Source organism: Felis catus, chromosome F1 (assembly GCF_018350175.1).
Source record: "Felis catus isolate Fca126 chromosome F1, F.catus_Fca126_mat1.0, whole genome shotgun sequence".
NCBI lineage: Eukaryota > Metazoa > Chordata > Mammalia > Carnivora > Felidae > Felis > Felis catus.
In genome coordinates this window covers 68,737,472-68,763,524 of record NC_058384.1, presented here as the reverse complement: position 1 = coordinate 68,763,524, position 26,053 = coordinate 68,737,472, and the positions used below count along the sequence as shown (strand labels likewise).

The following is a 26,053-nucleotide window of genomic DNA, read 5'->3' as shown; positions in this document are numbered from 1 at the left end:
TTGACGGTCCTGCTGGCGAGGCTCGTCTGGCTTCTCGGTTCGTGGCTCCCGGGCTGTCGCCTGGTGGCCCCTTCTGGGCTGGGGAGCAGCGCCACGGGAGGCACAACGCGTCGTCCTCCCAGGACTCTGCCGCCTCGGAAAAGCCTGGGATTCACCATCTAGCTACCGCTTGACACCCGTCCTGCTCCGGTGGCCCCGGGAGGGAGGCGACACTGCACTTTCTCCTCCCGAGACCCACGGTGCACCGATCAGTTATGTCGCCTTCGCGCGTGTTAATTACTTTTTAAGTTGTTTTTAATAATCTCTGCGCCCGACGTGCGGCCTCAGTTTACAGCCCCATCGCGTGTTAATTTACAACAACCCCGCCCCGCGTTGGTGCTTTGAACGAGCTCCTCGGGTCCTAGCTCGCCAGGCTGCTGCCTGATGGGATCGTCATTCGTGCGGGGAGGACATTGTAAGTCGCAGAGAGGAGTCGGGACTTTAGGACCCTCTCGGCATTCGCTGTAGAACAGAAATGCTAATGTGCATTTTCTAGGGTTTTTTTTTTGTCGAGATACGAATGAAATGAAATGTGTAGTAAAGTATTTCCTTTATTCTCTAATTGCATCGCGTCACATTACTGTCATAGTTTTTGAATCCAACATTTAGGTCGTTTTGATTTTCAGTATTCCTGAGGAGTCAGAGTAGCTTATCAGTCCCATTTTATGAGTAAGCTCAGAGTATAAGGGATTGTCCAAGGTCACCCAGCGAGTGAGTGGGAGACCTAAGGCGTGAGCCCCAGACGTTCAGCTCCAAGGCCAAAGATTCACCCCTGCTTTCCATCCCCATGGAGTTAACCCTGGATGTGTGTGTATCCAGGACGCAGAGACTTGACCCACACTCTTGCTTTACCGTGTGGCATTAGTTATTACCTAACTCTGCCCGTATTTTCATCCTAGCTTTACACACATACAGGTCTACAGCCTCCCAGACAACTGGACCCTGTGAGTTCAAGGAGATACTTAAATTCACATAAAGAAGGTCACTAATAGTAATCTGTCCCCCACTTCTCAAGATGAAAGGGCTCGTCCCCAGACTTTTGTTAACGCCACCCCACATTCTCCTCTCCCAAGAAGCGTTCCTGGCCTAAATATAACAGCTACTCCCGCGACCCCAGGGCTACAGTACTTTATTTTAGGATTAAAATTTATGGGTGCAATGTCCCCTAAATTCTGACTTCCCATCGGGAGTAAAGCTGGCTGCTCAAGAACAGGAGCCATCAGACTGGAAAGCCCACTGCACAGGAGTTGAACAAAAAAACTGTGAGGACTGAGCTTTACTTTTCTGTGACTACTTGCTCGTTCCCCTACGTTACTATTTGTGCGGATCAGTAGTTGTGCGCTACCAAAGTAGGTGTGGGTGTTTTCCAGTGGCTTTTAGCTGTAGGAAAAGTCTTGGCTGAAACCTTCTAGCATGCTGTTACTCCTTATCAAACCCTACCATGTCTCTGGACAGGCGAGGGTCAAAAGCTCTCCCATCCACTGGCTTTACCAAGCAACAATAAGCCTCCACACTGAAACTGGCTTTTAAAATCTTTGCTCTGGGGTATGGTGAAGGTTAGTCAGTGTTCTCCCTGGGATTCACGAAATGTAAGTCTTTCCTCATAACCTTGAGCAAATTACACTCGCAAATTACACTCGCTGGGTCGTTGACTACAGAGCTCAGACGTGATCCAGGTAAGATCTTCACCCCATGGAAGCTTGGCACCTAACACATTTATCCGACCACACCACAGTTCTCCTCCCGGCACGGCCAGGCCCTTTCCTGGTGTTGTGTTTTACCAACAAGAAACAGCAGCACAGAAAGCCTTGCTGCTGTCCCCAGGGTCATGCCATCCACTTCCACGCCACAGGCATGGGGATTTCTTAAATGCCTTGAACTTCAGATCTGCGAATTACACTCCTAATGGTATTTTGCCTAAACCAAATCTGATATGTTCATTAATCCTGTTAAAAGGTCCTGTGAGAGAAGTTTGCTGTTTCGATACTGTGGTGTAAGGGTCAAAAGGGGGCTGTGGGTCAAGGTGGTAGTTCTTTGGCATGCCAGTAGTTTGGCCTCTTTGTTGTGCAGTATTTAGGAGCAGTATGTGTTAAAATTTGCTTGTCCATCACGTACAGTTCCACCCAAAAGTTACATTATCTTGACTGTTGTGCTTGGCACATACTAGATGCTCAATAAAGATTTAGGAGTAAATGAGCCTCTTCTGTGCCTCATTTTCCTCCTCTATAAAAATGGAAAATAACACCTACTAGTCACCTAAAAGGACTGCTGGCAGAATCAAAGGCGCTTAAAGAAATCATGGGATAAACAATACAAGGTCCTGTTATTTCCTTGAGGCCAGGGCTGTCTCTCCCCTGGGAAGGCCTAAGAAAGAGCCCTTCTGGATACTAGGCAAGGTTCTGCCCATAAGGACCCTCTAATTTCCATCATGGAAAGGATGTCAAGCCCCTCAGGTTCAGAGAACCTCCTTGCTGTTCTCTTGTCCATGAAATCGCAGGAAAGGGACAGCTGCACACAGGTCTTGGTGTCACAGGAACCTGGCCAGGTTCTGGCAGCCCAGCCACCTTAGAGGCAGGAATTAGGTTGGTGAGCAGAGAGCAGTTCTGGTGATGAAAGTTACCCAAACCAGGGGACTCTGTGTGGGTGGTGGCCTTTAATGCTGAGAAAGACCACGCAGAGTGGTAGGATCAGAGCTTCAGAGGGATTACCGAGCCCACCCCTCACACGGCCCTAAGACCTGATCCGGTAAGGACGACGAGCCAACTGTTTATTTACACTTCTGTCTGCCTTACAAGTCCAGGGAGGGCCTGGCGCCCGGGGCCCTTGCTTCCCTCCTCCCTCCCTTCCTGCCCCTCACCTTCTCTGACTTCCTGCCATCTTTCTCCTCCTCGCCTCTCCCTGCCTCTCTATTCTACCTTCTCTCCTCTCACGTTCCTCCTTTTCTTCTGCATTTGCTCCCCGCTCGGCCATCTGCCATCTACCCACCTCTACCCCGAGCCCCACCTGCCCGCCCTCGGCCCAGCGTCCAGGCCCAGGTCCTCAGCCGAGGGAGCACCTGCTGCTGCTCTTCTTGTCACAAGCTCTCAGGTCCGCGCCGGGGGGCCTGTGGCTGTTTCCCTAGAGGTGGAAGCGCACTGGGGTCAGGGTGAGAACAGCTGGCCGGGGTCTGAGATTGTACGTTGTTTGAAGGGGCCCCACCCTCACGGGCCGTGTTAGCACCGCTCCCCTCCTCAGCATTCACTCCTTACACGACACACACCCGCAGCTGTGCTCAGTCCAGCACGACCAACTCACCGATCTCCGGCCTCCTGACTTGAGCAAGATGTCCCGGGCCAGGGAGCTGAAAGCCTGTGGGGGAAAGGAGTGACTAGTCAGAGCAGGTTGGAGGGGCCGGTGGCGGCCTAACAGCCGTCTCTGGGAGTGGGGGGCAGGCGTGGGGTGTGTCTCACCTCATCCACATTTGTGCTGGATTTGGCACTTGTCTCGAAGAACCGAATTCCGTGCTCCCGAGCCAGCTGTGGGGTGGAGAGATGAGACGGGTGGATAAAGGTGGCGGCGGCCCTTGGAGTCCGAACTCGCCTTGGCCGCCCAGCCGGGCCTCACCTGGTCGGCCTGCTCCTTCCGCACTCTCCTCTTGGCCTCCATGTCACACTTGTTCCCCAGCAGCAGACGCTGCACCCCTGCAGAGGCATTCTGGGAGCAAAAGGGCAGGAGGAGTAAAGTTGGGTCCAGCTCACCTTCACGGCCCCCTCACCCTCCAGGTTCTACCCAGTCCCCCGTCTCTCCAGGATGGTTTTCACCTCTTTGATGCTTTTCATCCAGTTCTGAATGTTCTCGAAGGATTTCTCATCTGTGATGTCATACACTAGGATAATGCCCTGGGAGATGGCAAGAATCCACCATGGAGCCTTGGTCCACATTCCCCCGTTTCTGCTTCCTGCCCCTCCAAGTGACCCTGCAAGTCCTACCCACGAATCTAATCACTAGTCCAGGTGGGGCCCTCCACATCCCACACTATAACCCTGACACCGTCCCTGCCCGGCCCTGCGGCCCGTGGTTCTCAGAACCCTGCAGTCTACCGCCTCATCCCTTGTCCAGACCCACACCCCGTACCATGGCCCCGCGGTAGTAGGCGGTGGTGATCGTCTTGAACCGCTCCTGGCCAGCCGTGTCCCTGAAGAGGCGGAACGTTTGTGGGGCGGCACAGAGGGAACAGCTCTCCGAAGAGAGAATCCCCCCTGCTAAGAACTTAGCTTCTGCAACAGAGTGGGGGCTGAGAGGAACAGAATCAGAAAACAGTAAAGGAGGAAACGAAGGTAAGACAGCTGGGAACAAGGTCTCGGGTTTATTTGTTGCAGGGTTACTCTGTGCAAGCACTGCTAACCCTCACCCTACACTTGTGAGACACGTTCTGCTGTCCTTATCTTACAAACGGGACGCAGATTTGGAGAGGCTAAATCACTAACGAAAGTCCTTCCAGAGCAGAGCCAGAACTTGAACCACAACCTGCTCTTATCTGTTGCATCTTCACACCTCTCTCAGGCCACCAGCCACCAGACACCTTCGGAGTCCCGGGCTTCCTGTGACAGCCCAGCCCTCTATCTTCGGCTTTCTGGGCTTGAGGTAATTCAGGGAGCGCACAGACAGAGTCAGGTCTTAGTTCTGCCGTTTGCTGCTCACCTGCTTTAATGTCATTTCCACGTGGCAGCCCTGCAGACATTTGTCAAGTTCAGAGAATGCTCTGGAGCCAGGAGAGGCAAGGGAGTTACAAGAAAGCTGAAAATAAATAGTTGAGTGAGCAGGAAGAGGGATGGAAGGACGTCTGAGCAAGGCGACAGGAAATGGAGAAGTACCGGAAGGAGCTGTGGGGAAAGGGAGAGAAACGAGGCAAATGGAAGGGAAAGGGTGACAGGAGGTAAACGAGGGTTTGTGGCCAGCGGTCCAGGGGGTTCACTCACCAGACCTGCAATTTGATCTTCTTCCCCTCTATATCCACAGTGCGGATCTTGAAGTCGATTCCTACGAGTGGAGCATATATATATATATCACTCAGGCTGAGACTCTGCAGGGACGAGGAGGGCGTGCAGGGGAGACCCGCATGGAGCAGCAGCAGGGCTAGAAACTGTGCAGGGGTGCACTTGGGAAGCAACTTTGTTGCACGTATAAAACTAAGAGACTTTTCTCAAACCTGTATTTGGGTAGCAAGCATCTTGTTTTTACATGGATTTTGTGGATGTGCCAGGGGGTAGGTGATGGAAATTCTGCAGGAAGGCTTAAGGCACCTCTTGGATCCACTCAGCCAACCAGGTGACAACTCTCAGAATTCAGTGTCTCCCCCAGAATATTACTTTTAGATTCCTTTTCCTTTCTGTTTTCTTAGAACCACCGTCTACGTTCCAGCCATATAGGATGAAGAGCCAGGAAAAAGGTAGCTGATGCCAGTCTGTGTGAGTTAACTAGTAGGCTGGGCTTGCAAGCAAGAAATCTGAGGATAAATAAGATTTCTCCTGAGACTGAACTAGGATAGAGAGGATTTTCCTTCCCTTTTCTAACCAGAATTGTCTTGAGATTCCCCTCGTTTTATTTCCCAGGCCAGAGAAGATGAAGAAAGACAAGAGGGGAGGAGGGGAGGCAGTGTTCTTGGTGGAAACTTGGGCACCTCCCCAGAGCCGGTTGGGAGCCTAGGGAGGAGCCTGAGTCACCAGGCTGACTCAGAGCCCCCAAAAGTCCCCCCACTCCCACCGTCCTTGCCTGGCTGACTGCATATTCACGGTTCCAGTCCTTGGGCCATCCTCCAGCACACCCGGCCACTTTGTTCCACCCCCCACCCCAAACCCCCAGTTAAGTTGAGGGGCAGGGAGACTGGGACGTAATTTGGTACAGTGGGGATGCAATGGGGGAGTCTGAAACTCAGCGAGGCAGAAAGAGGCTGGCGGAACTGGAAGCCGCCTTCAGGGAGAGGGGTTACAGGAAATACAGGGAGGTGGGTGGGGGTGGGGGAGAGGAGTGGAGCAGGAAATCGAGAAGGGTTCATGTGCATTTGGGGAGGTGAGGGAGAAGGGTGGTCCCAGGAACCCCAGGAGCTGGCACAACAGAAGTTACCTGGAGGCCTCAGACAGTTTAGACGTTGGGTACCATCCAGAGAGAGATATGCTCCACGGATGGGTCTGAGTCAGGGGTTGGGAGGCTAGAGTTCAGAAGCCTCACTCTAAGCGGGGTGGGGGGTGGTAAAGAGTGGGGCCACGAGTAATCTGGGAGCCTGAGGATGAGGTCATGCGGGGATTAGGGGCTCTGGGATATGGCCAGTGGGCTCACCGATAGTGGAGATGTAAGTGTTGTTGAAGTTGTCTTCTGCAAAGCGAATGATCAGACAAGTCTTGCCCACCCCCGAGTCCCCGATCAGCAGCAACTTGAAGAGGTGGTCGTAGGCTTTGGCCATGGCGGACACTGGGGAGCCGGGGGAGGGGTGGGGAAGCTCCGGGCACTGGTAGGCGGGATCGGAGGGCTGGCGGACGGAGCTGCCCGGAGCCCAGGCCAGGAAGTTTTCCTCCCTCTCCGCCCAAGCTCCGGGATAGAGGGGAGGCGGCACTCCTCTGGGCCCCACCCCCTGCCCGCCCACCCCTTTCCTCCCGCGGCGGCGGCAGCCGGGCCTGGCCGGCCTTCTGCTCCCCGGGCCCGAGCTGGCCCGTCTCCCAGGCCATTTCCCACCCACAGCGTCTGGCTTGCCATCACTCCCCTCTTTTGATCTCACCCTGGCAGTCTTAGGCCAGGGAGGCTGGGGTGAATGGAACCAGAGGTTTAACCCAAATGAGCAGAGGAGGACGAGCTTTAGAGGCCTTAGGGGAAAAGGGAAAGTTTTGCGGGAAGAAGGGTGGAGGTGGGGATGGCCCTAGGAGCTGACAAAAATCGGGGGCTGATTCAAGGGACGGAAACTTTGTAGGGGCGGCGCGCGAATTCCGGTGTTGCTGTTCCCAGCCCTCAGTTGGGAGACCAGCTCCGTTTGAAAAGAGCGGGATGCTCTGGAAGACAAGGCTACTTGTTGGGCGGGTCTGCCCCCTGGTGGAGCAGAGTGAACACGCAGCGCCCGCCCGCCCCGCCGCACCCCTCCCTCCGTCTCGACCGAGACACGTTCGGGGTTTCATTAGCAACAGTCCTCCAACTGGGACCGTGTGCGGTTTCTCCGACAAGCCAGTGCGGCAAGACAGAGCTTGGGACTGAAAATGTCTGGCCTCGTTCTTTCGACGAGGCGCGCATGTTGAGAACACAGCGGAGGCCGCGCCCTCATCCCTCGCGGAAAGGCTGTGACGAGGCCACCAGGGCGCTGGAGCGTGGGAACACGGCGATCCGGGCACAGGCTGGCTGTGCCGGTGGAAACACAGCATGCAAAGCGTCTGCGTCTCCGACAGGGGCCAGTCGAGCCGTCCGCGCACAGTGTCCGGGCTGTGCCTCTGCTGGCCCCCTGCCAGCCCCCTTCTGCGCGTCCTCTCGCCTCCCGGTCGGCCTTCCGGCCGTGCCACAAACTCCACGGTTTCCCTATTTCTTCCCCCCCCCGGGCCGTGTCGCACCCGTCGTTGAAATCACGCTGCCATCCCCCCGAACTGTTCGGACACAAATCTGCCCGTTCTTTTACTTTTTCGTTGGCCGGGATGTGGCCGCCTCAGCCCCGGGGGTTCAGGTCTCCCTGGACTAAGCCCGTGCGCTCAGCCCTTAGCTCTCTCTGGCCGCCTCGCCTCCCCCCTGCTCAGCTACGCCACGCTCCTTCGGCCCCGGGTTTTGGCTTCTCCCAGACAGGCGCACGGTGGACTCCACGTCCTTCAGATTTCGGCCTAAATGTCACTTCCTCACGGGACTTTCTGGGCCGCGAGCGGGGCGCTGAGAACAAAGTGCGCCCGTCCCTCACCGGCGCCAGGCTGCACGACGCCCCGCGGGCGGTACCTGCGCCACAGGAGCAAACACTGTCCCAGGCACGTCTGTGTGTCGCACGGGTCCCAACGCGGCCGTCCCCGCGCGCGCACTTCAGAGGGTGGGCGGTACCGCGCGGGCCGCGAGGGGACGGGGAGGGGGCGACCTGACGGCCGTCATGGATGGACTCGCCGCGGGGAGCACCCGAGTACTTGACGGGACCGCCGTCAGAGGAGAAAGGCCGGGGGGACACAACAAAAAGCCTCACAGCGGTTAAGAGGGCAGGCGAGGAGGTGGGAACCAGGACGAGGGCTTCCGCCGTGTCTACATTCCTGCGGTGTTAACATGGCAAAGGAAACCAGCTGGGGAACACGGAGGAAGTCGAGAAGGGCAGGGCCTGGCTGGGGTCGCGCCGCGGCCCCCTCGGCAGGCCGGGCGGGAGGCGTCCGCTCCAGCCAGCCGCAGGCGGCGCGCGGACCCCGGCATGGCGGCCGGGCGCGCGCGCGTCACTTCCGGCGGGCGGCGGATATAAGCGGCAGGATTTCCGCTTTCGCTCCTTTCCGGCGGTGACGACCTGCCCACGAGAACATGCCCGTGAGTTCCTCGGCCCGCGTCCCGGCGGAGCCCTCGCCGCCCGCGCGCGCTCGCGCCCCTGCGCCGCGGACGGGCAGCGGGGGCCGGCCGCGGGCTCCGGGGCTCGGGCCCGGGGCGCCCGGGGCGGGGGCCGCGCGGCCCGGGGCGGCGGTAAGATGGCGGCCCCGCTGCGGACGCCGGGCGGCGCGGGCTGCTGCTGCTAGTGGAACCGCTGCCGCCCGGGGCCCGCCGCCGCCCTGACCGCGCCCGTCTGCCTCCCGCAGCTCGCGAAGGACCTCCTGCACCCGTCCCCGGAAGAGGAGAAGAGGAAGCATAAGAAGAAGCGCCTGGTGCAGAGCCCCAACTCCTACTTCATGGACGTGAAGTGCCCGGGTGAGGGCCGGGGGCGGGGGCCGCTCGGGGTCCCGGGGCGGCCGGCGCGGGGTGGGGGCCGGGGGCCGGGGGCCGGGCTGGCCTCGACTCCCCGCTTGTTGGTTCGCAGGGTGCTACAAAATCACCACCGTGTTCAGCCACGCGCAGACGGTGGTGCTGTGTGTGGGCTGCTCCACCGTCCTGTGCCAGCCGACAGGAGGAAAAGCAAGGCTCACAGAAGGTGAGCCGCTGCGCGGTGTCGTCACTTTGTCGCGAGCTTTAGAGGGAGGGTCGTGCTTTCCTTGCTTGAAAGTCGACTCCATCTACCCGCCTCGCCCCGGAAAAGTTTCGGGAACCTCATGTTCCTTCTTAGTCTCGGACACTCCGTCTAAAGCGGGGACGACGGGGGATGAGGCGCGACACGGGAGCTAGCGACTGCGAGCTCCCCGCGGGACGTCCGAGGAGAGCCAGTGGGGCGCAGCGGCAACTACGCTGCCGTCCGGTAACCTCTGAACCTTTTCCTTGCAGGATGCTCCTTCAGACGGAAGCAGCACTAAACGCACCCTGAGTCAACATGAGTGGGGAACTATCCCAATAAACAGATTTTGGATACGTTCTGTTTATTGTCGTGGTTTTACTGCTAGGAAGTTGCTATCTCAAGTATTGAGGGACAACCAGAAGAGTGGACTGCTGAGAGTTATTTGGGGCAAGTAAGTGACCAAGCACTTGAAAGGTCCCTTTGGGACCTTTCTATCCAGCTGGGCTCATTTGAGTCCATCTTAAGAGCTTGATAGAAATCCGAGATACTATATATGAGGCATTTCTTTCACTTTTGTATTTTCTTAGAATTCGGAACCAGCAGTCGATCTCTAAAAGACAGCCCAGGGGCGGCTGGGTGGCTCAGTCAGTTTTAAGCATCTGAGTCTTGATCTTGACTCGGTCCTGATCGCATGGATCCAAGGCTGGCATCAGGCCCCTTGCTGTCAGCATGGAGCCTGCTTGGGATTCTCTCCTCTCTGCTCCTCCCACCATTCACTTTTGCAGGCATGCGTGCTCTCGCAAAATAAACTATTGAAAAAACCCAGTCTGACACACGTTAGTGTAGAATAGCTTAAAACCTTTTATAATTCTCAGAAGCCTTGTTTGGGGGCTTATGGCTCCTGGTCTAAGGCTAGAAATCTCCAGTCGTCTACAGTTCAGGGGACGTGTCCAAGTGGACGTTCGTGCCTTACACTCCACAGCCAGTGTTGTAGCCGATTCTGGACCGGTGGGGACTGTGGACTCGTGAAAGGTGGGGGAGAACGTGTGGGGGCAAAACCTAGAAATAAAGCGGGAAGAGAGATGAATAAACGTGGATATTTGAGCTTTTCAAAGGTGAGGGTGCTGATTGTTTACCTGGTTGTGGTGTTCCTAGGGTTGGTACGTAAACCACTGGAACTGTCTGTATCTTGTTTAAGAAGGCATTGTATGCTAGAAAAAGAACAAGGGGGAGAGAGGTCACCAGAGGCAGATCTGTTTTTGTTGGAAAAAGACCCTACTAAGCAAGTTTAACTCAAAATATTTAAGTACTTCTACAAAAAGTTAATAATGCTTTAAGTTAACTTAATAAGAGTATAGGAACTTTTCATTCCAGTGATTTTAGAAGTATTTCAATTTATGGGTGCCCGGGTGGCTCAGTCATTCAAGTGTCCACCTCTTGATTTTGGCTCAGGTCATCTGGTTTCGTGGATTTGAGCCCCAAGGTGGGCTCCACACTGACAGTGCAGAGCCTGCTTGGGATTCTCCGCCTCTGTCTTCTCTCTCTGCCCCCCCCCCCACTCGTGCACGCGCGTGTACGCACTCTTTCTCAGAAGTTTCAACTTTAAAAAGGTGAGAGGAAAATGCAGGTATAGACAATAGCGTGTTAAGTTTTTGTTTCATCTAGAATAGCTCTGAATTTGAGCAAAACGAGCCATTTTCTCCAGGTTCAGCAGTTGTTTCCACTTCTGGGTGGGGTGTGTCACATGCAGTTTACTGCTGCTTGGTGGGAAGTTGAGCAGGACCTCCCATCTGCTAGGTGACTAGCGCTGAGAAGGCTGAATGAGTTGCAACTGCTTGTCATGAGTGACGTGATAAGCAGCTGATTTTTATTCTCGATAGTTGGTGAAATTAAGTGAAGGCAGTTTTTTAAGTCAAAAGTCCACGGTGCTGAATGTAAGGGCTCCTTACCTAGAAAAACAAAAGCCGTTGATGCTAGCACTGCAAAGAGGGTAAAGAGTATGGTCTGGTGAGAACCCAGGAACTTCTGGAGGACACTGGAATCTTCACATTGATCTGTGCGTTGGTCAGAACAAAACAAGGTCACAGTTAAAAGCATTCAAGGCAGGTTGCTGTACTTAACGCGTGGTCATGGGTATCCAGCAGAAGCTCTCAAAAAGGAGGGAAGTTGTGTCCTTGGCTCCTCTACCTGTTTTTGGCTTGCTCCTGTCTCCTAGGTAATAAATGGCAATCCATGAACCTTGTAATTTCTCCACTTACAAACGGGCATTTAAATACTCTGCTACCTTAAATGTCCGTTAACCTTTTCTGTGTACTTTAGCTCCAAGCGACTTGTTTCTCTTCACCAGGTTTGTGGTTGTGGCGACTGAACTTGTAGGTTTTTTTTTTAATTAACGTTTATTTACTTTTGAGGGAAAGAGACAGAGGCATGAGCAGGGGAGGGGCAGAGAGAGAGGGAAACAAAGAAACCGAAGCAGGCTCCAGGCTCTGAGCTGTCAGAACAGACCCTGGGGCTTGAACGTGAGATCATGACCTGAGCTGAAGTTGGACACTTAACCGACTGAGCCACCCAGGCGCCCCTGAACTTGTAGTTCTGATCCCTCTAACCTGAAACCTCTCTTTGCATCACCAGCCACCTCTTAAATCCCATGAGTCCCCTTGTCCTTTTTTACTCAGGATCTTTCTAGGGAACATTCTGATTTGTCCCCAATAAAACCTGTTTTTGAAGCACACTTGGCATCTGACTTTGGTTATTTCAAATTCTTCAGTGTCCACAAATTAACTCCTACCCCAACAAACTCCCTGAACTTTAGGTCTTCTCTACCTGGTTCTTACTTTGCATCCCTGGTATAAGGCCCTCTAACCTCTGGACTTGTAACTGGTCTTCCCTCTCCTGGGACTTTGTTTCAGAACTGTTTGCAAACCGCTTCTCTCCGAAGAACAATTACATTGCCTTAAATATAGATGCACTAAAACCAAAATTCTCTATACTAACCCTTGATCAAGTCCCACTGTTGAAAGCTTTTGGCTTGCAATGTTTACAGGGTAAGAGTCCAGATAAAACTTGGGTGACATTTAACAGCCTTTCTAGTGCCTCTTTGCTCTGGCTACACCAAACGAATGGTCTCCCCAATCAGGCTCTGTCTTAACTCTGGTTTCTGCAGTAGGTACCATGCCTGGCATATACCCGTGGGCACTCAAATACTTGTGTGAATGAGCTGAAGGCTGGGTTGGATCTTTGACCACTCCTACCCACCTCCGAGGTTGTGTTAGTCCCACTGGTCCCTCTGGTCTCAGAAATGCAGGGGTTCTTAACCATTGTGCTGTGCCCAACTTGGCCTGTGGATCCTATCAGAATGTTTTCAAATGCAAAAAAGCAAAATATGTAGGAATAAAGGAAACCAATTATGGGACACCTGGGTGGAGCGTCTCCTGCAGCTCGGGCCATATGGAGCCCCACTTCAGGCTCTGTGCTGACAGCTCAAACCTTAGCCTGCTTCAGATTCTGTGTCTCCCTCTCTGCCCGCCCGCGCCCCCCCCCGCCCCAATTCTCCCTCACTCTCTCAAAAATAAACATTAAAAAAGAAACCAATTATATCAAAGTTAACCAAGGTGGAAAAAACTTTTGTAACATAGCAATGTTAATAAACACTTAACAAAAACGTTAAAACGCCTTTTTGTAATATAATAACGTGCTCCAGCAACAAGAAAGATCTAACCTCAGACCTAATAACAACTATAATTTTTATGTAATTTTGAAGAGAACTTTAATAATTGGAACATGACAATATCTGAATTCTGTTGGTGACAAAGTCACATGTACTGTTACTGTGGTCTGTTGCCTATATTCATAAAGTCAGTGGAAATACTAACTTTCAGTTAGAATATAATTGAAAATAAAGGTGCAGTATTTCCCCCCATTGAAGGTCATCGGCACCTTGAATTCCATCCATGGGCTTTTGCAGAAACCCGTTAACTCTAGATTTAGAAACAACAAGAACGAACACAGGTTAGAGTTGAGAATTGTTTCTAGTGCTGGGAACCTGAACATCTCCATTTCCTCAACTCTTAAAGGGAAAAACATTCACCTCAGAGTTATGAGAGTAAAATGCATATAAAATGCACTTTGGACATGACCAGTACATCTCAGGTGCTTGCCGAAACAGACCTTCCTCCCACTGGAGTTGAACTAGGTAGGGTCCAGTCCAATTCACGCCCAGTAATTCAAAGACCAGTTTCTCCGGAGGGATGTGCAAGTAGAGGTGACGATACAAGGAGGATGATTCTTTGGCTTTCCTAACACTTTTCAATGACTACATGTGTTCCCATCCCAGCCATACCTGGCACAGTTTCCAAACTGGGTAACGGCTAGAATCAGCATTTTGGAAAGCTAAGACTTCTAGGTTTATCATCCTTTGTCTCTTGCCTGATGCAAAAAGATCTGCCAGCAACTTTTGAAGAAACATTTAACAGTGCAGAGAAGCTCATGTTAAACTGACATAACTACTCTTCACTACGTAAGTTACACAGAACATCTCTCGGTGATAAGTAAGCTGCGCGAAGGTTCTATTTTGTGTAGATTTGGAAATTAAAGATCCGTGCCCCAGGCAGTTTGAGTAATCTTGCTCAGGTGGCTGAATGTTTCTCATGAACTAAACTGAGAAACACTTAGATGGTCCCAACTCCTCTGGATTGTAAGCAGGGCCCCCCAGTGCTCACCTGCACCAGACTTCTCCTTCAGAGCTCTCACTACCACAGCCTCACTTTGACTGGTGAGCACACAGCAAATGTTGATGAAAACGGGTGACGTCTGCTGGAGGGAGGTGAAGTTGACCACTCTCACGGGGTAGACCACCAGGCCAGGTGTGAGGGAAGAGTGCCTGTGGCCAGAGACCACTAGAACTGGGGAGCTGGGGAAGACCTTGGAGAAAAGATAAAATGGCACTTGACAGAAGAAAATCAGTTTTGTGTCAGTATTGCATTCCAGTCTTACACATACAGTAAGAGCCCTGTATTCCTAGTTAGCAATCTGGCAGTAAGTCGTCTGCTTTTTTTTTTTTATTTTTTTTGTTGAATGTTTTACTTTGAGAGAGAGAGACAGAGTGTGAACGGGGGAGGGGCAGAGAGCGAGGGAGACACAGAATGTGAAGCAGGCTCCGGGCTCTGGGCTGTCAGCACAGAGCTTGACGGGGGCTCGAACTCACAAACGGTGAGATCACGACCTGAGCCGAAGTCGGATGCCCAACTGGCTGAGCCACCCAGGTGCCCCAGTCGTCTGCTTTTTCACTCAGGTGTGTTACAGTAGATGAGGGAAGGAAATAAACTGTGAGAAAATAGCCTTCAAACAAGTTTCAAACTAGAATCCTAAAGATTGTTTTCAGATGGCACTGGCATTCTCTTCCAGACTGGCAGCTCATGACCTAAATTTTGCACTCAGAGTCCCCTGGCATTGTGAAGGGGACAGGTTTTCTTCCTTCTGTTTTAAGAACTCCCTGTGTTGAGTTTTATCAGGTCATTGAATGACCGTTCCTTCGCTCTTGGACTAGGAATAGACTCCTTTTTCAAAACCCTGATTTCGGTTATGTTTTGGATCAGTACTTCACATACCTCTAGCTTCTCCAGAACTCTGTCCACCCCCAGCACTCTTATCTCCCCGACATCCTGTCTGTGGCTAAGAACCAATTCTGACTGGTTGACGTAAAAGGCTGGGATGAAAGGAATGAGGGTTCTTTGCATTCCGTTCTTGCTGCGTTCACTGACCAGTGTGGCCCACCCATAGACTGAGGTGTCAGCCACGCTCAGGGCCTGGAGCAGCCCTTCTGACTGGGGTCGGACCTTGATCAGGCAGACATAAGCACCTGAAAAAAAGATGAAAAACTGGGCAGGAAGGTTCAGAGGCTCTACTGAGCTGACTTAGAATAGGAAGCAAATTCAGAAGAAAACGTGAACTCCACTTTGTCCGCTATTAGCGGACTACTGGCCACTGGTGAGGAGGATGCCAGAGGAAAACACAGTCCCCGGCACCCACAGCTGAACTCGTCGCATAAGTCAACATATCGGAGTAGTAAATACCACAGTGCAAACAGGGACATTAAGGGGATATAGAATGAAGTAATAACCAAGAGCAGCTGAGATCAGGAGAGGGTCTGTGAAAGACGCTTTGTGCGTGGTTTAGGCATGTCTCTGTCAAACCATATCTCGATGGCCTTACTTCTGGCAATAGTATTGTTCTAGTTACCCATGCTCAAACTCCGTTGTCTTTTGACAGATACCCTTTCCTTCATTCCTATATCCAGTCGTTCTCCAAATCTTCCTATAACTCATCCTCCGAAATGTCTCTGACGCGTACCCCTCTATTAGTACCCCCCTGTGACTCTGGGCTGCCACCTCATCAGTTCATGCCTGGGTTACTGCCGTGGCCCCTTCACCAGCCTCCCCTCCTTGCCTCCCATTGCTCCGTCTCCATTCTGTGTCCTGCCAAGCTCCAGGCTCTCTGTTGCCTGGGATATCCTGGCCTCTTCATACCTAGCTCACTCCTCGTCACCTTTCCACAGGCCCTTTCTCTGTAAAACCAAACTCTAACCCTCCCTCCCCCATCTAAGGAGTCAGATGCCCCTCCTCCTTCGGACTCTGCAGCATCCCGTGTGGTCTCTATTCTGTGATGGATCACCCTGTGCAGCACTAGTGACGGTCCAAAGCCCTGTCTTGCTCCCTATTGTACATCCAGCACCTGTCCTGGCACCGGGTGTTCTCAGTGCCCACCGGTGTGCTGAGTGAGCCTGCCTTCAGTAGCTGCTTGTTACTTGCACGGCACTGCTGGCCTTGCAGGACAGGCGCCTGGGCTGTAGCACTATCCTACTTGTGCCTGTGTTTGACACAAATCCTCATTTTACATCAGTTGATTTATATGAAACCATTCCAATGTCATGCCTATTTCTACTTCATGCTAGTTCATGTACTCTGCTTGGAATATCCTTCAGTTCAACAATAAACATTCAAACACTGCTACTTGCTGGGGATAAAAAGCTCAGCAGTAACAGGGACCAGCAAAGAAGAAAACAGTAAATGACAAAAGAAAAGCACAGGGTGGGTGTTCTAGGGACGTGTTGAACATTATTGGATGGAGTGAACAAAAATGTCGCTTGAGAAAGGTTCCACAGTTCTACAGCAGATGAAACTGTAAAGTATAAATGCAATCCAATAAGAAGTGACGACTGTACAAAGATGGGAACAAGGGCACCAGACTCAAGGGATGGGACCCACCTCTTTCCATGCTGAAACCTGCATGGACATGGAAGACTTTGCTTGCTGGAATGTCTAGCAAAGTATTACTGAACTGCACATGGCACATCACAAGGGTCTCAGGAAGAAGTATTGTTGTAATGGCCAAGGCCTGACTGGAGGTACAGGACCCTAAGAAGCAGAGAAGAGGTAAAGAGGTGTCATAAGAATTTATAAAAGAGGAGACATATAGAAGCAGTAGCTTGATTTTATTTATTTTTTTTAATTAAAAAAATTTTTTTAATGTTTTATTTATTTTTGAGACAGAGAGAGACAGAGCATGAACGGGGGAGGGTCAGAGAGAGAGGGAGACACAGAATCCGAAGCAGGCTCCAGGCTCTGAGCTGTCAGCACACAGCCCAACACGGGGCTCAAACTCACGGACTGTGAGATCATGACCTGAGCTGAAGTCAGACGCTCAACTGACTGAGCCACTCAGGCGCCCCAGCAGTAGCTTGATTTTAAAAAGGGATTGGGGGGGGGGGGGGCGGTGCGCCTGGGTGGCTCAATTGGTTAAGCATCTGACTTCGGCTCAGGTCATGATCTCACAGTTTGTAAGTTCGAAGCTTACAAGTTCGAAGGCTCTGTTGTCAGCACAGAGCCCACTTCATATCCTCTGTCCCCCTCTCTCTGTCCCTCCCTTGCTCTCACGTGTTCTCTCAAAAATAAACATTAAAAAAAAATTGAAAAAAACTGGACGCCTGGGTCGCTCAGTCAATTGAGCGTCTGACTTTGGCTCAGGTCATGATCTCACAGTTCACAACTTCGAGTCCTGCATCAGGCTCTGTGCTGACTGCTCGGAGCCTGGAGCCTGCTTCAGATTCTGTGTGTGTGTGTGTGTGTGTGTGTGTGTGTGTGTGTGTGTGTGTCTGCCACTCCCCTGCTCATGCTCTCTTTCTCTCTCTCAAAAAGAAACATTAAAAAAATTTTTTTAAGGGGTGAGCATCTGGCTGGCTCAGAGGAGTGTGTGACTCTTTTTTATTTTTTTTTTATTTTTTTTTCAACGTTTATTTATTTTTGGGACAGAGAGAGACAGAGCATGAACGGGGGAGGGGCAGAGAGAGAGGGAGACACAGAATCGGAAACAGGCTCCAGGCTCTGAGCCCTCAGCCCAGAGCCCGACGCGGGGCTCGAACCCACGGACCACGAGATCGTGACCTGGCTGAAGTCGGACGCTTAACCGACTGCGCCACCCAGGCGCCCCTGTGTGTGACTCTTAATCTCAGGATTGTCACAGCCCCATTTTGGGTGTAGAGATTAAATAAATAAAAGCAAAACAAAACAAAACTTAGCAAGGGGCGGCTGGTGGGTGGCTCTGTAGGTTAAGCAATACGCAACTGGCTCTGGACTTCGGCTCAGGTCATAATCGCACGGTTTGTGCCCCGTACTGGGCTCTGTGCTGACAACTCAGAGCCTAGAGCCTGCTTCCAATTCTAGGTCTCCTTCTCTCTCTGTCCCTTCCTCACTTGTGCTCTCTCAAAAATAAATATTAAAAAAAATTTTTAATAAAGTTTTATAGACAGTAAGTATGTTTTGGACATCTCTCCTTGGTTTTGAGTGTTCTCTTACCGCCACCCCCCCCCCCCAAAAAAAAGAGTGAAAGGATTTACGTGGACTTTGAGTGGAGCAGATCTACACTTCTGCCACCGACTTGTTGACTTGTTACCTTATATACGTAACTTGCTCTTAAGACTCAGTATTTCTTTTTTTTTTTTTTTTTTTTTTTAACGTTTGTTTTTTGAGAGAGACAGAGTGTGAGCAGGGAAGGGCAGAGAAAGGGAGACACAGAATCCGAAGCAGGCTCCAGGGCTGAGCTGTCAGCACAGAGCCCGATGAGGTGCTTGAACTCCAGGACTGCGAGATCATGACCTGAGCCGAAGTCAGACGCTCAACTGACTGAGACACCCAGGCACCCCAGTATGTCTCATCTTTAAAATGATGATAGGGGCACCTGGGTGGCCCAGTTGGTTGGGCATCCAACTTCAGCTCAGGTCATGATCTCGCAGTCCGTGAGTTCAAGCCCCGCGTTAGGCCCTGTGCTGACAGCTCGGAACCTGGAGCCTGCCTTGGATTCTGTGTCTCCCTCTCTCTCTGCCCCTACCCTACTTATGCTCTCTCCCACTCTCAAAAATGAATAAATGTTAAAATTTTTTTTTTAAATGATGATAATTGGGACGCCTGGGTGGCTCAGTCGGTTAAGTGTCTGACTCTTGATTTTGGCTCAAGTCATGATCTCATGACTTGTTTGTGAGACTGAGCTCCACATCCGGCTCAGTGCTGACAATGTGGAGCCTGCTTGGGATTTTCTCTCTCTCCCCCTTCTCTCTGCCACTCCCCGCCCCCCCCCCCACCCGTTTATGTATGCGCATTCTCTCTCTCTCAAAACAAATAAACTTTTAAAAAATGATGAATACTACATAAGATTGTTAAATGAGATAAAAATATATAAAAGTTGCTAACACAGCACCTAGAATCTACTAGGAGTTTCTTGTATTTTAGTTTTCTTTCCTCCCCACCCTGTTTAAAAAATTTTTAATTTTTGTTATTATTACTTTAAGTTTATTTATTTATTTTGAGAGAGAGAGTGCAGGAGGTGCACAGAGGTAAGGAGAGAGAGAGAATCCCAAGCAGGCTCTGCAGTCAGTGTGGAGCTCAATGCAGGGCTCGAACTCACAAATGACAAGATCATGATATGAGCTGAAATCAAGAATCAGATGCTAAAGCAAGTGAGCCACCCAGGCACCCCTATTTTTTTTTAAGTAATCTCTACGTCCAAGGTGGGGCACGGACTCAGGACCCCGAGATCAAGAGCTGCATGGTCTACTGACTGAGCCAGCCAGGTGCCCCCTCCCCCCGCCCCACCTTTTTTTGACAGCAAACTGTAACAAATTGAAAAAAATTGTGTCCTAGGTCTTATCCCAAACTTCTTAAATTTCGAGATGGAGCCTAAGACTGTATTTTTGAAAAATTTCCTTGAGTAACCTTGAAAATCAGCCATGTTTGGAAATCCCTGGTTTAGGCCACCTCCTATTCTCAGGCACGATTATAACTACAAAGAAAACAGAGACGAGGCTGTGCCTATTTCAAAACCTGATATCCAGTCATTTTTTGATACCCAGTCATAGGTATCAACGATTTATTTGTTGAGGTGGAGTCAATTTTCAAATAGAAGGAAATCTGGATTACTCGTCAAAGGGGTAAATGAATTGAAGGAGGATGGGAAAGATGGAAACAATCACCCAGACCTATAAAGAGACTCCTGACCTTTGAGATTAGCACCATTTCTGCCAGTGGTGATGAAAAGCTTAAACACCGCTGAACTGGGGCTGTTGGTGAGGTAGGTCTTGAGGTCATAACTGAGCGTCAATCTTGATGATGCATTGACCACCACCTGTCGGCAAACCAAAGGAAAATCTGTACTTAAGTTCTTAGAAAATCTTGTTTCCTCCCCCTCCACTTTTCATAACTCATCCAGCCAAAAAGCATCTGGTTCACACAAGTGCAAACTGCCCTTCCACTTCATTACATATCTGAGAACCAAAACATCTGTTCACTTTTGAGAAGAAAAAAACATTTTTTTTTTCTAAAAGATCTTTATTCATTATTCCGTTTGACATCTTCCCTCCGTAGGACTTCCTATTAAAATTCCTTTGTGCTTAAAAATAACATTTTTAGGGGCGCCTGGGTGGCTCAGTCAGTTAAGTGTCTGACTTTGGCTCAGGTCATGATCTCACAGTTTGTGAGTTCAAGCCCCACGTCGGGCTCTAGGCTGACAGCTAGGAGCCCAGAGCCTGCTTCCTATTCTGTGTCTTCCTCTCTTTCTGCACCCCCCCCCCCCACTCACATTCTGTCTCCAAATAAATAAATAAATAAATAAATAAATAAATAATAAAATAAAATAAAATATTTTAAAAATTGGGGCACCTGGCTGGCTCAGTCCATGAAGTGCATGACTCTTGATTGGGGGGTTGTGAGTTTGAGCCCCACATTGGCTATACAGAATGCTTAAAAATAAAATCTTAAAAATAAACACATAATAAAATGCCTTTGAAGACAAGTGCAACTTTCTTCAGAGTGTTCTCTCTTGCATATAATCTCAACCTTTTCTGAAACTTCAAAGTCCTGTACTTCTTTCAATATATGCGTAATGTTCTGTCTTATCCTGCAGGTATTTTTATTTTTGTTAAAAATCACTCCTATTAGAATCTAAGTTCTTCAACTGAGATTCTAGTTTAACTTTGTATATCCTTGTACTGTGCTTTGTATTTAAGGCAAATGTTTAATGATTACAATGAGAGAAGATAAAGATGACCCCTTCCCCCCAAAAATCTTCAACTTAAAGATTTATAATCTTGTCATTATATGTCATTATTTATGACATTATATCATCTTAAATGTATATTTTAACACAGTCTCCTCAGTACCACCATAGTTTCTTGTTTTTTCAAATGTTCAAGGGCCTTGAAACCAACTTAGTTACATTAAATGCTCAGTAAGGGAAGTCTTGTCTTTTTCATCTTTGTGTTCCAGAGCCCAACACAGGGCTGACACAGAAGAGGCCTCAATGAGTGTCTGTTAGTGAATAATTACGTGAGGATTATTCAAAGTACACAAACGAGGATATCGAGATCTTCTGACTTCTTTGTAGCCTCTGACAGCACAGACCAGTCCCTCCCTTGCCTTCTGTGACCCCTTTCTCTCTGCTTTCCTAATACAGAGATGTTTCTCAATCTCCTTCTCAAATTATCTTCTCATGCTGCCTCTGTCCCAGCTCTCTTATCTGCCCATGATACAAGTTCTCTCTAGATGTTATCTGATTTTCCCTCTCTACCTTTATAAACTTTTGCCAAAGTCATCCTGATTTATTCACTGGTCTTCAAACATCATCTATCTTTGTCTTTGCACATCTATGCCTGTAGTCTAAAATGCCTTTTCTTGAATGCCTGGGTGGTTCAGTTGGTTGACTGTCTGACTTCTGATTTTGGCTCTGGTCATGATCCCAGACTTGTGGGATAGAGCCCTAACTCAGGCTCCACACTGGGCTGGGTGGGGAGGAGGCTTGAGATTCTCTCTCTCTCTCCCTCTGCCTCTCTCCCCCGCTCGTGTTCCCTCTCTCTAAAATAAAAAAAAATTTTTTTTAAAAGAATAAAATGCATGCTCTTCAAAAAATAAAAAAATTACAATTTTTTAAAATTAAAATATAAATCAAATGCCTTCTCTTTTATCTGCCAGACAGATTCCTAATTGTCAAGACTCAGTTTGTTTTTATTTATTTTTGTGTGTGCCATGATTCAGATCTCAAGATTCAGTTTAAATGTCACTTCATTTTTTTTTTTTTTTAAAGCTGTACACCAAGAGTTACACACTCCCTCCCGCCTGGAAATATGAGAACCCCTCCACTTTTAGAAAATTTGCTTTAAGCCCTATTGCTTTTATGAAAGACGTTAGCACCTGGTTCCCCTAAGGAAAGAAATCTGAAGAGGATTTTTTGCTTTTACAAAAAAAGGCAAAAACAGCCTTCAGCATTTGTTTTGCAGCAAGCCGTGCAGAGGCGGCAGCACAGACAAGCCCCTCCCTGGGAGCTACCGCAGACAAGCCCTCCCCGGGAGCCACACTTAGCAGCTCAGCATTCAGCCCTGTAGCTTTGAACTGAGTGTCTCTGCTTTATCTCAATGTGTTTTGTGCATCCGTCACCAAGATGTGTGCTAAGCAATCAGGAAAGCCTAAGAGAGGGGCGTCTGGGCAGCTCAGCTGGCTAAGCATCGGACTTCGGCTCAGGTCATGATCTCGTGGTCCGCGAGTTGGAACTCTCATCGGGCTCTGTGCTGACAGCTCAGAGCCTGGAACCTGCTTTGGATTCTGTGTCTCCCTCTCTCTCTGCCCCTCCTATGCTTGTGCAGTGTCTGTCTCTCTCAAAAATAAACAAACATTCCAAAAAGAATGAAATCTTGCCATTTGCACCTACGTTGATGGAACTGGAGGGTATTATGCTAAGTGAAATTAGTCAGTCAGAGAAAGACAAATATCATATGACTTCACTCATATGAGGACTTTAAGAGACAAAACAGATGAACATAAGGGAAGGGAAACAAAAATAATATAAAAACAGGGAGGGGGGACAAAACATAAGAGACTCTTAAATATGGAGAACAGAGGGTTACTGGAGGGGTTGTGGGAGGGGGGATGGGTTAAATGGGTAAGGGGCTTTAAGGAATCTACTCCTGAAATCATTGTTGCACTATATGCTAATTTGGATGTAAATTAAAAAATAAATTAAAAATTCTGAAAATAAATAAACATTAAAAAAGAAAGAAAAAGAAAAGCCTAAGAGAATTGGGTTTTTTTGTTTTTGTTTTTGTTTTTTTGGTCTGGGAATGCTCAAACATTTTTTTCTATATAAATAAATGGTAATTGCTTCTTTGCTTTATGCCATTTCTGGCTTACAAAATGTTTCACATGGGGGTGCCTGGGTGGGTCAGTCCATTGAGCCTCCAACTCTTAGTTTCCACACAGGTCATGATCTCATAATTCACAAGATGGACGGCCCGGAGCCTGCTTGGGATTCAATCTCCCTCCTTCTCTCTGCCCCTTTCCCCGCTCACAGTCTCTCTAAATAAATAAATAAACTATCAAAAATCCCCACAAAATGTTTCACAGAACACTGTACTTTCAGATACTGGGGGAAACCTGTACTTTCTTCACTTGGCTTCCAGGACACCGATATCTGAGTTTTTCTCCTACTTCCCTAGTTGTTTTTTTACTAAGTCCCTCTTGTTGATTACTCTTCCTTTCTCAGAGTTCTCAATTCATTGGAGTGCTCCCAGAGCACTTGGACCCTCCCTTTATTTACATTCACTTCTCTCAGCGATCACAGGGCTCTGTCCTCTCTGCAGCAGTGACTCCCAGCCTTTACATCCAGCTATGTCACACATCCATTTGACATCTAGTAGACCCTCCACCTTACATGCCTCAGACAGACTCTTCTCACCAAAACTGTTTCACCTGCATCTCAAGTAATGGCAATTCTGTCCTTTTAGTTATTCAATCAAAAACCTGAAGTCATTTTTTAAAGTTGATTTTTTAAATTTACATCCAAGTTAGTTAGCATATAGTGTGACAATGATTTCAGGAGGAGATTCCTTAATGCCCCTCCCCCATTTACTCCCCCCCCCCATCATTTTTTTTTTTTTTTCTTAAACCTGAAGTCATTCTTGATTCTCTCGCACTCATTACATATAATCTGTCAGGAAATCCTACTGGCTCTACCTATAAAGTACACTTAGAATCTGATCAACTTCTCACCCTTCCTGTTAACAGCCTGGTCCCTGGTCCACCATCATATCTCACCTGGACCGCTGCAAGAATAGCTTCTCAGCTTCAACCCTTGCCCCTATGTTCAAGTACCAACCAATAGCAAAGTTGATATTTTATTTTTAGGTTTATTTATTTTGAGAAAGAGAGTGTGAGCAGGGGAGGGGCAAAGAGAGGGAATCTGCACTGACAGTGCAGAGCCTCATGCGGAGCTGAAACTCACAAATGGTGAGATCATGACCTGAGCCAAAATCAAGACTCGGAAGCTTAACTGACTGAGCCCCCAGGCACCCTACAGTGATATTTTAAAGTATAAGATCACACTAGTCATTTTTCTGGTTAAGAATCCTTTTATTTATTTTTTTCCTGGTTAAGAATCCTAATCACAAATAGCTTTGTGTTCCAATAAAATTTTCTAGCTGGCTTTATATTTGACATGTGAGTGTATTTCTTTTCCCAGGATGCTTTTTTATTTAAAAGATTTTATTTTATTCAAAAAAATTTTTTTAAATATTTATTTATTTTTGAGAGAGACAGAGACAGAATGTGAGTGGGTTAGGGGCAGAGAGAGAGGGAGACACAGAATCCGAAGCAGGCTCCAGGCTCTGAACTGTCAGCACAGAGCCCGATGCAGGGCTTGAACTCACAAGCTGTGAGATCATGACCTGAGCCGAAGTCGGACGCTCAACCGACTGAGCCATCCAGGCGCCCCTTATTTTATTTTTTTTAAGTCATCTCTACACCCAACATGGGGCTCAAACTCACAACCTCAGGATCAAGAATCACATGCTCTCTTGACTGAGCCTGCCCCGCATCCCCCCACCACCAGATGTGTTTTCTATATGCATATTCCTAAATATGGAAATAGTCATCCTGGCCTTGTTAGGGTTACCTCGCGATATGTTTTCACCACTCCTGGGATGTCATGAAAGACTGTTGCTACTCCTGGCCTCCTGGCCACTCCCACTCCAGTGCCAGTGTCTGTCTGCAGAATGTTGTCAGCAGAAATCATCCATATCCCAGGTTCACCTAGGAAAAAAACAAGAGAAAGCACATGGCCGCAAACTCGGATGTAACTTGGTGGTCACTCTAAGAGTATTCAGATTCCCAGTCAGTAGACCATTCAAGCACACAGATATCTCTTCCTAGGAGGAACATCCAGCTTTGAAGAGAACTTTATTTTCTGAATGTCAGGCTCCCCTTCATGTACCATCAAACCCACAAAATAAAACAAGAACTACTGACCTTCAGAATCATAGAAGGAGCTACTTAGTTGGAGACCTTAACTGTTCTCCTTAGGAAAAAGAAAAACTCTTTATACACACAGGGGTAATTCTCTTTCAGTTACTGGCGGACAGACACCAGCAGAAGACTGCAAGACTGCAGGAGAGAAGTTTTGTTGCTTTGGCTTAAGTCTCAAGGTGGCAGAGGAACACAACCTTGAGTTTGTGTTAGATCACAGATCCCGGCATTTGGTCATCCATAGGCAGTATAGATTCAGGATGCCCAAATAATTCCAGAATGGAAGACAGAGGGACAATCCTGACAAAACCCAGCAAAGAGGTAAAGTGAAAGTGTTGTTTCACTGACAAGAGATGAACAATCATCTCTTGATGATTTGTAACTTTCAATCCTAAAGCAGGGTTAGCTCACTGGCCCTGGATTAGGTGTTAGTAGTGATTCCTTGCAAATCAGTCATTATGGGACTGGGGGGCCTGACCTGGGCTGAACGGCCGCCCCCTGCATCAAGCCCTAAATATACAGAGTCTGGCCCCACATCACATCACAGTACTCAAGCACATGTATCCACAGTTCCCAGAAGAGTTTACAAAGCCAAACCCATACCATCCCTGCCGGTCCAACTTGGATGGATGATTTCAATGTACACAGGCAGGGTCCACCACTTTGCAGTGTGCTTTCTGTAAACCCAGAGAATCAATACTCACTTCCTAACCAAAGACTGATCTTCCTGAACTCAACAGTACTTCTGAGGACAGAAACGCTTTGCTGATGACCGGTATAGTTCAGCCCAGTACAAGGCCAAACCTTATTAGAGTGATGATATATTTAAGAGTTAGGCCTTCAAATGTCCCTCACAAAGCTGTGTGCTCAGTCAGTTCTTGGAACTAAAGCCTTATTGCCCTTTCCTTCCTTTTATTTCATCCTTTACTGCTCTTCAATTTATCAATTATCCTCCTTCAGAAGCTGGGAATGGGGGAGAAGGCAAGGTAACTGTAACGTCTACATGGTAATATAGCAAGTTATGTGTTCAGGAGGTGCATGATCAATATTCCTGGTTGATTTCTAATTGGCTGGC

General features: G+C 49.0%; 3 protein-coding genes across 24 annotated transcripts in view; 1 reads left to right on the top strand and 2 right to left on the bottom strand.

Moving 5' to 3' along the window:
• Nucleotides 1–572: 572 nt before the first annotated feature.
• Nucleotides 573–8,365, bottom strand: RAB13 (RAB13, member RAS oncogene family). Of its 3 annotated transcripts, none has more exons than XM_045049086.1 (9): nucleotides 8,210–8,365; nucleotides 4,998–5,058; nucleotides 4,153–4,213; nucleotides 3,840–3,917; nucleotides 3,643–3,732; nucleotides 3,489–3,554; nucleotides 3,334–3,387; nucleotides 3,043–3,156; nucleotides 573–2,603 (listed from the first exon to the last, which is right to left on the bottom strand). In XM_045049086.1, the coding sequence occupies exons 3-8, from the start codon at nucleotides 4,153–4,155 to the stop codon at nucleotides 3,079–3,081; spliced, it is 369 nt and encodes a 122-aa protein (XP_044905021.1). In that variant the 5' UTR covers nucleotides 4,156–4,213; nucleotides 4,998–5,058; nucleotides 8,210–8,365; the 3' UTR covers nucleotides 573–2,603; nucleotides 3,043–3,078. The 3 variants fall into 3 exon arrangements, with proteins under 3 accessions (XP_044905021.1, XP_006943235.1, XP_044905022.1); XM_006943173.5 differs by lacking the exon at nucleotides 8,210–8,365 and adding an exon at nucleotides 6,355–6,651; XM_045049087.1 differs by lacking the exons at nucleotides 4,998–5,058; nucleotides 8,210–8,365 and adding an exon at nucleotides 4,546–4,705.
• Nucleotides 8,366–8,395: 30 nt separating this feature from the next.
• On the top strand, nucleotides 8,396–9,498 carry RPS27 (ribosomal protein S27). Its single transcript, XM_023248096.2, has 4 exons — nucleotides 8,396–8,535; nucleotides 8,799–8,907; nucleotides 9,017–9,127; nucleotides 9,415–9,498. The coding sequence occupies exons 1-4, from the start codon at nucleotides 8,530–8,532 to the stop codon at nucleotides 9,441–9,443; spliced, it is 255 nt and encodes an 84-aa protein (XP_023103864.1). The 5' UTR covers nucleotides 8,396–8,529; the 3' UTR covers nucleotides 9,444–9,498.
• A 124-nt stretch (nucleotides 9,499–9,622) lies between these two features.
• NUP210L (nucleoporin 210 like) overlaps nucleotides 9,623–26,053 on the bottom strand; it is an 85,067-nt gene continuing 68,636 nt past the window's right edge. For 17 of the 20 annotated variants that reach the window (XM_019822511.3, XM_045049076.1, XM_019822513.3 and 14 more), the window contains 8 exons: nucleotides 24,629–24,765; nucleotides 19,690–19,816; nucleotides 16,408–16,557; nucleotides 14,752–15,002; nucleotides 13,864–14,065; nucleotides 11,266–11,356; nucleotides 10,282–10,356; nucleotides 9,623–10,204 (listed from right to left, as the gene is read on the bottom strand). In XM_019822511.3, the coding sequence (XP_019678070.3) occupies nucleotides 9,955–10,204; nucleotides 10,282–10,356; nucleotides 11,266–11,356; nucleotides 13,864–14,065; nucleotides 14,752–15,002; nucleotides 16,408–16,557; nucleotides 19,690–19,816; nucleotides 24,629–24,765 (1,283 nt within the window). In that variant the 3' untranslated portion in view covers nucleotides 9,623–9,954. Of the gene's footprint in view, nucleotides 10,205–10,281; nucleotides 10,357–11,094; nucleotides 11,200–11,265; nucleotides 11,357–13,863; nucleotides 14,066–14,751; nucleotides 15,003–16,407; nucleotides 16,558–19,689; nucleotides 19,817–24,628; nucleotides 24,766–26,053 lie in introns of all 20 variants that reach the window. The other 3 variants (XM_019822510.3, XM_003999791.6, XM_045049074.1) reach the window with 2 other exon arrangements.